Source organism: Sander vitreus, chromosome 9 (genome assembly GCF_031162955.1).
Source record: "Sander vitreus isolate 19-12246 chromosome 9, sanVit1, whole genome shotgun sequence".
Classification (NCBI taxonomy): Eukaryota; Metazoa; Chordata; class Actinopteri; order Perciformes; family Percidae; genus Sander; species Sander vitreus.
In genome coordinates, this window is record NC_135863.1 from 32,116,598 (window position 1) to 32,124,106 (window position 7,509).

The 7,509-nt window shown below is 42.8% G+C and overlaps 1 protein-coding gene across 1 annotated transcript; it reads right to left on the minus strand.

Moving 5' to 3' along the window:
• Positions 1-150: 150 nt before the first annotated feature.
• On the minus strand, positions 151-6,692 carry c1qtnf7 (C1q and TNF related 7). Its single transcript, XM_078258215.1, has 3 exons — positions 6,563-6,692; positions 3,613-3,849; positions 151-904 (listed from the first exon to the last, which is right to left on the minus strand). The coding sequence occupies exons 1-3, from the start codon at positions 6,582-6,584 to the stop codon at positions 276-278; spliced, it is 888 nt and encodes a 295-aa protein (XP_078114341.1). The 5' UTR covers positions 6,585-6,692; the 3' UTR covers positions 151-275.
• Positions 6,693-7,509: the final 817 nt, after the last annotated feature.

Consider the following 7,509-nt stretch of genomic DNA (forward strand, 5'->3'; position numbering starts at 1 on the left):
TTTAGCATTTTTATAAAGGCGAATCCCCAAACCAAGCTCGACCAGTCAACAATGTTTATTTAAGTTATTCACTCAACTCCGAACCAAAACAAATACATCAGAAACTTATTCAAGCTTAATCAAATAATATAATTTCAAATCAGTGTAAGTCTCTATATTAACACTATAACTAGCAGTACAAATGTTTGTATAAAAATATAGTTTGACCATACTATGTGTGTAATAAAATTATTTAAAAAAAACAACAGTGACTAGCAGTTTGTGTTTTCCAGGTTCTATGTATAGTCCTCTGCCAGTGTGTCAAAATAGTTTGTGTCTGCGTATAGAAGGAAGCCAGAGAACAAGCTGTCCGTCCAGCCCGGGTCTGCAAATAAACCATTCTGGTCGTGGAAGAAGATCTCCAGCCACACCTCATCTTCTGAGTTCAGGTACATCACAGTGGACCCAGATGCATTGTCGTGGTTCCCCGTGTTGGCATCAAAGGTTTTGATGCGATACTGACCATTCTGCACTAGACCAATGGCCAGGTGTTTGTTGGCCAGTGTAATATCGTAGGAGAAATAATAAACGCCTGGGTATGCACAGATGAACTTGCCCGTCTGTGGGTTGTAGTGTCCGCCCTCGTCAAACAGGACCTTGTTGAACTTGATGGGGGTTTTCTCTTGAGGGTAGCTGCTGGTGATTCCCACAGAGAAGGCAGATTTAGGCAGCAGGCTGCCACACTTGCAGATTCCTGCAGTTCCCTTTGGCCCTCTTTTGCCCTTGTCCCCTTTCTCTCCGTCGGGGCCCAGAGAACCAACTAGGCCCACATCTCCGTTCTCTCCGGTCGGGCCTCGTTTCCCTGCAGGGCCACGATCACCTCGGCCTCCAATCTTACCTGTTGGGCCAACTCTGCCCTTAATCCCTGAAACAGAAAAAAAATCATGTTGGGATCATCATTTCTGCACAGTCACTGATGGATTAGTCTTGCTTTGCCAGACCTTCCTCCACAGCGCTGCGGAGGAGGTTCTGTCTAGTCCACACAGCATTCCGGGATGGGAGAAAAACGTACTCTGGTTTATTGGCATCTCAATCGTCTTCGTCTCGGACAGAGCCACGGTGCCGCTGCAAAATAACCTCAGGAAGGAACTTGTTTTGGTGGAACGTGTGTACGTTGTTTTAGTCGTGCAACAGAAAACTCCGATTGGACAGATAGTCTAGCTAGCTGTCTGGATTTACCCTGCAGAGATCTGAGGAGCAGTTAACCATAGTCCTCACAAATCCACCAGAGTTTAAAATGCCGACACAAAGGAAGCGGAAGGTAACGGACATCCGGCCGAAAAGAGGGACACCTGGCGGAATTTCCGACTGCACCGGAGCAATCCTGGAAGAGGAACGTCGTGGATATAGACTCAATCTAACCCCTCCCCCTGCCCTCAGGGCTCCGACCCACACACAGATGTGCACGAACATCGCTGCCTCGCTGCATCAGAGCAGAGAAAGAGCCGCAATATTACTCATCAAAACTACTTCATATGGGGGCGACCCCTAGCCCTAACCCCTAACCCCTTGGCAGCAGCTGGGGTTCGAATCCAACTTGCGGCCCTTTGCTGCGTGTCATCCCCTCTCTCTCCCCCCTTTCCTGTCTATGCACCATCACTATCTAATTAAAAACAAGCCCAACAAAAATAATCTTTAAAAAAACTACTTCATGTTAGTTTTCTCCTCCATTCTCCAGTAGACTTGCAGTAAATGCGTTGGCGACGATGCGCATTCAGCTCAGGCTCTTACACGGGAGGGGTAGAGTACGCGCAGCAGGGCAAGGAGGCATTTCATTGGCTCTTTCCAAGCGGTCTGCGAGGCTGTGATTGGTGGGCGTTTTTACAGGATTGCAGCAGCTACAGATGACGGATATTTTTCGCTCCTTTTTCAGAGCCCGTAACTTATTTATTGCTGGCTGGGTGTAAATGCCATTTCAAACAATATATATGAAAAAGTGTGTATTGGAAATAGTTACCAACCCTGCCTTTAAAGGAATAGTCAATGGAAACACAAAACCCCACCCAATGTCATGCAGTAATTTAGCCTTGGAACACAGACACCTTGACATTTGAACAGCACAGTTTGGCTTGATTCATTCAAATCTTATATTCAGTTGACTACACAGTACATCTCCTGTAGCTAGGGAACACTGTATGTTGGTGCAAACACAGGTGGGCTATTGATGGAGGTATGTGTCTGAATTCCTGTTTCCACACATAATGGAAACACAGGTGTGTTATCACTGACAGATTTATGGCAGTTTACACTGCATAGTTGATATCAATACAGTGGTTCTTTCTGCTGGACGAGATGAACAGACGCAGTCCTTCCAAATATATTTGCAGCTCTGTGCCACCTTTACCTCCAGGAAACTTTCACCTTCCGAATATTCTAAAATAAAGTAATTAAAGCTTTACCAAGCTGTGACCAACCAGGATAACTTGTTTGGTAATGCCTTATAATAGGGGGACAAATACTATACTTAAATAATGTTTAACTAATGCATGATTCATGAGGATTTAATGCATGAATTAATGCAGTCTAAACAACATGGCGGCTTCCACAGATGAGATGAGTGTAGCTATCGCGCAAGTTTTATCCGAATTAGATAGTATTCCTTCATTGAAAGAAGAGCAAAAAAACGGCACTGGAGGCTTTTCTCGGAGGAAAAGATGTTTTTGCTCTTCTCCCGACTGGTTTCGGCAAGAGTTTGATATATCAACTGGCTCCGCTAGTTGGGAAGAAAATTAGCCTCGTGAGACCGTCCTGATCTCGCGAGCTATCTGGCGGAGTCAGGTTAGTGATAGACAGATGGTTTATCCAATCAGCTAACCAGTATTTTTGCCCCTTCCCAAAAGTTCTCCAGCGGAAAGTTCCCAGATGGATATGCCGAGCAAATGTGAAGCAATCCATCTGGAGTCAGGTTAGTAGGTGGTGCCAGAGGAGCTGGATTTTTTTGAAATGACCTGCTTCATGTAGTTCTACTGGAAGTAGTTTTATAAGGCTTACCTACTGCACCTTTAACAAAAGCACATTTAAGTGCAGACTAATCACATAAAGGCACGGTGACTTGATCATTTGTTAATAATGGTGAGCAACACATACATCCTGCATGCATTAATTCATGCATACAAATCATCACGAGTCATGCATTAGATGAACATTACTTAACTATATGATTTATACCCTTATTACAAAGTGTTACTAATTGTTTGTATTGTACCCTACTTAAGATTGAAAGCTGGGGGAAAGGCTAGTAAGTGAACCTTGAGTTTAGAACGGTTTTATGTTGCTTCATAGGACAATATATGTACAGAAGGTGTACTTTTTTTAAGTACAGTCCCTATTAGCTTTGTACTGTCCATGACATTCATGTTCTTTTGGGGAGTTGGAGGCCTGAAGCCTGATTACATATATCATCTTTAAGCCTGCAGTGTGTGCTATTCTAAACAACGCCTGCATAGTTTGTCTGACACTTGGGAACTTGGAAACCTTTCTGTGCCAGCTTTTCCCTTGCATGGATCAGTGGTATTTATTTATTTATCGGCACACATAAACTGATGCTGTATCTGTTTATGTTTTATCATATACCTGTGTCTCCCTTTTCTCCCTTTTCACCCTTCCTGCCATCTCTGCCATCTCTTCCCGGGATACCCACATTCCCATCTGCTCCTGGGGGCCCGCTGGGACCAGGTTTGCCTGGCAGGCCCGGTGACCCGGGGACACTGCAGATCAGACGCGGTGCTCCTTTCACTTTGGTCTCAAACAGCTGTCCAAAGACGCAGTGGCACAGACACACTGCTCCCATCAGCGCCCACATCTTCAAATCTGTAAATGCAAACAGCAACTTTTAGATAACTTTGCTGACATCTAACATGCTTTTAAGACATCTTCAATGTCTGTCTACATGGCGATGTATCTCAGTGCGCAATATATAGCCTAATTTGTCAAAAATACAGAACAAAATTGTTTTGTGTTTGCAGATGTTCAGAGCAAAGGGGAAAGATAAAAAGTGATCAATAAGACAGAAACTGTGTTTATGGTGCCAGACTTTTAAAAAGGTTCTCGGGAGCCTGTTATCAGTTTTCACACAGCTGTAAAACACTTCCAATAGTGTTGTCATGGTCACAGACAGAACGACTGCATATCAGTGAATCTAATTTCTGATCAAGTACAGCATGAGGCCAGATGTGACTCTTTTAATGAGAAGCAATTGCTATTTGATTCTGTCTCACACTCTGATGTTCTCATCCACCACAGAATTGCATGTGAGACCGCAAATGAAACCTTTGTCTCTGTTCCAAGTATTCTTCTTTTTTGCCAAAACATTCCCAAGTTATGACATAACATCCAGCACGTCTGTCAGGGGAAACCTAATCATGAAGCAATGGCACTCGAGCTGACAGAAACAGTCTATGTACATGCAGTATGTATATGTATGTTACAGGGAGAGAAAGACCTGATCTCATCATGTCTAACTGTGTTTCACTGACGGAAAACAACCATGAGTTTAAAAGCAATAACACTTGGGAAGTGGTGAATGACAGACTACACACTTAAATCCACTCTGGCAGATGTTGGACATCAAATATCCCATAATAATGCCATCTATGGAAGCTTGCCAATACCAACAAGATGTCTTCTTCAAGAAAATCTTTAGGGAGTGACCAAATGCAAAAGTAAAAGTTTAGCGTTAAGATTCATGGATTACATTAATACACATTCACGTTTTGTCTCTCTGCATATTGGCCATGTGGGTGTGAGAATGTAAGTTCTGCATCTGCTCTTTGGCTCTCTCTGTTTGTGGGGGCGTCGGAACATGTGTGTCAGGTTTGCAGAGAGGGATCATCCCTTTTAAAAATAAGTCTCTTTTTTTTATTGCAACATGTTTTCCTTTGCGTTACACATCCCGTCAGTGGAAGATGCTGCTTCAGACAAATGATGTGTGTACTAACGGGACAATAAACACAATGCGGTAAACAGGAAGGACACACAGACACCTGACATAAAGAAGCTGCTCTGTGAAACACACACACACACACAGCCCCTCTATTGCTGTCAGTGTGTTGCTGTTTTTGACCTGGCCACAGAGCCAGTGTGGAATCACAGCATGGTTTGGCAACTTAACAGTGCAGCTAAAAAGCAGGCTGGTCAGCACACACAAGACAGCTATGAGGATAAAAGGGAGGAAAGAGTACAAGCCCATACAGAGCCTGTACGAGCAAGCAGTCATAAAACAAGCTGAAAGAATCACTGTAGACTCTCTACACCCTCTCTTCCCTGAATATGAACTTCTGCCATCAGGGAGGAGATTCCGTGTGCCAAGATGTAAAACAAACAAACAGACTAAAGTTATCGTTTATTCCAACTTCCATCAAGCTGCTGAACTCCAATAGTAAATCTTAGCCCAGCAGAGCAGGAGTGCAGTAAATACACCAGCACTTTTTGCACTTCACACTTCAATTATTACAGTTCATTCTTAGGATGTTGTGTCATGTCCTTCTTTTGTGTCTTAGGACGCCGTGCTGATCTCACTTTCATGTTGATTTTATCTTGTATTGTATTTGTATTTTATTTGATGTTAATCTGAGAATGTTTTTTGTTGTTTATGTCGTGAAGCAACAGATTGTAGCACTATGTCCAAGACAAATTTCCTCTCTGAGACAATAAAGTATATTCTATCCTATTCTAGTGTGAGGTCCTGTGAGAGAGAAACCCCGCCTGTCAACTCTCTCTGCAGCAATGATGTCAGCATTATTAAAATGGCTATTATTAAAGAAATGGTTGTCTCTTTACACACACACACACACACACACACACATGCACACACACGTGGACATGCCTGTACGTGTGCATGAGGACATAAATGCACGTGTGAAAAATGCTCTTACATGGATATACGTGCCTGCAACTCATTAAATCGTAAATTACACATTTACAAAGGGACAACAACATTAATTTAAAAAAATAGTCCATTTCTGATTTCTTTTTGTAGATAACAAATGTATTAAACCTCTAAAAACTATTAAATATTTTGCGTCTCAATGTCTTCTTTTCCCAGTGGACACGTGGAGCAAGGCAGATTCTACAGATACAGTACAATGAAAAGATTGTGTTTTGGCTATCCTTTCCTGAGAATGTCTGTGTCCACTTTAAGTGATGGCAGTCTCTGTGATGGCCTCGGGGTGTGTGTAATTGATGTCAGGCACAAGTTAACTAATGATTCCTCAGGCAGCAGGTGGCTTATAATACCAGGTTATCATGTTTGAAAAGTTGAAAAAGAACAAATAAGACATTTAGCTTCTTTCAGGGAGACCATTTACTATATATATTTAAATAATTAGAATTAGAAGCCATGCATGCATACATGTGGGTGCAACTGTACACAAACACAGGGATTGGCAAAGTTACTCAAGGTATTCGCTTGGCATGAACTGAAAGTCTTAAAGATGAAAGTGTTTCTGTGTCCATCTTTTTTGTTAATACTCTGAATGAAAGGTCAACAGACAGTGCAGACAGAGGTATGTTACAGTGTTCTTACCCCACAGTTTGCAGCCTTTCATCGCCAAAGCTGATCAGTATTCTCAGTGTTTGAGAATCTTCGTCCTATCTGCTCAGATTCCGTTCTTTTTGATGATTTGACCCCTTGGCTATCATGTCATTTGTCTTTTTCTTTCCCTGCTGTGCTCTCAGATATCTGCGTGCAGAGCTCAGCTGCTTCGCTGCTGACAGTGTTTTGTAATGCAGCAGCAGTCTGAACTCACTCCATCCAACCTTCCTTCCTCCCTCCCCCTCCTCCTCTTATCCACTCCCTTCTCTCTGCCTCATAAACTTTCCCAGAGCAAACACACACATCATCCAGATAAACTCAGCATGTGCATACAGAATCAACTCCATTATGTCATGGATGAAGACTCATTAGATGTCAGAAACTCAGTGTAGAAGTCAGCAGCTTGGTATCTGTAAAGTCGGATGAATACAAGGGAGAAGTCATGTGTGCCTCAGTGTTGGTCTCCCTTGCATTTCCGACACTCGCCCCTAGATGGGGCCAGAAGTGATGCGAGGAAGTGTGATGGGGACTTCTGGGATTATTTCCTTACCACACATGATTAAACGGAGGCCACCTTTATAAAAAAATAATGTCTCCAACATCAATCAATGATATGTTAACATGACTAGTTATTTTAATGAAGCTATTTCAGCTAATCAATGTGTTAATTAACCTTCATGTTAACACTTGAGAGGTATAATGTACAGCTATATACATGATATAATATAAAAAAGTAACACACAGCAAGGGCTGTCGTGAGCTGCTGATCACTGGAAGTGGACTTGAAAGCAGTGTTGCAGTCGAGTCACCAACTGTTGAATCTGAGTCAAGTCTCGAGTCCCCAGTGTTCGAGTCCAAGTCCGAGTCACCACAGAAGAGTCCGAGTCAAGTCACCATTACCTGAGTTTGAGTCCGAGTTGAGTCACGAGTCCAGATAA

What these genes read in the sequence shown, in the direction of transcription:
- c1qtnf7 (XM_078258215.1), bottom strand. Translation starts at nt 6,584, where the DNA reads ATGAAAGGCTGCAAACTGTGGG. An exon ending in GAAAGGCTGCAAACTGTGGG is followed by an intron (nt 3,850 to 6,562) that starts GTAAGAACACTG and finishes TTGCATTTACAG; the next exon opens with ATTTGAAGATGTGGGCGCTG. An exon ending in GGGAGAAAAGGGAGACACAG is followed by an intron (nt 905 to 3,612) that starts GTATATGATAAA and finishes TTTCTGTTTCAG; the next exon opens with GGATTAAGGGCAGAGTTGGC.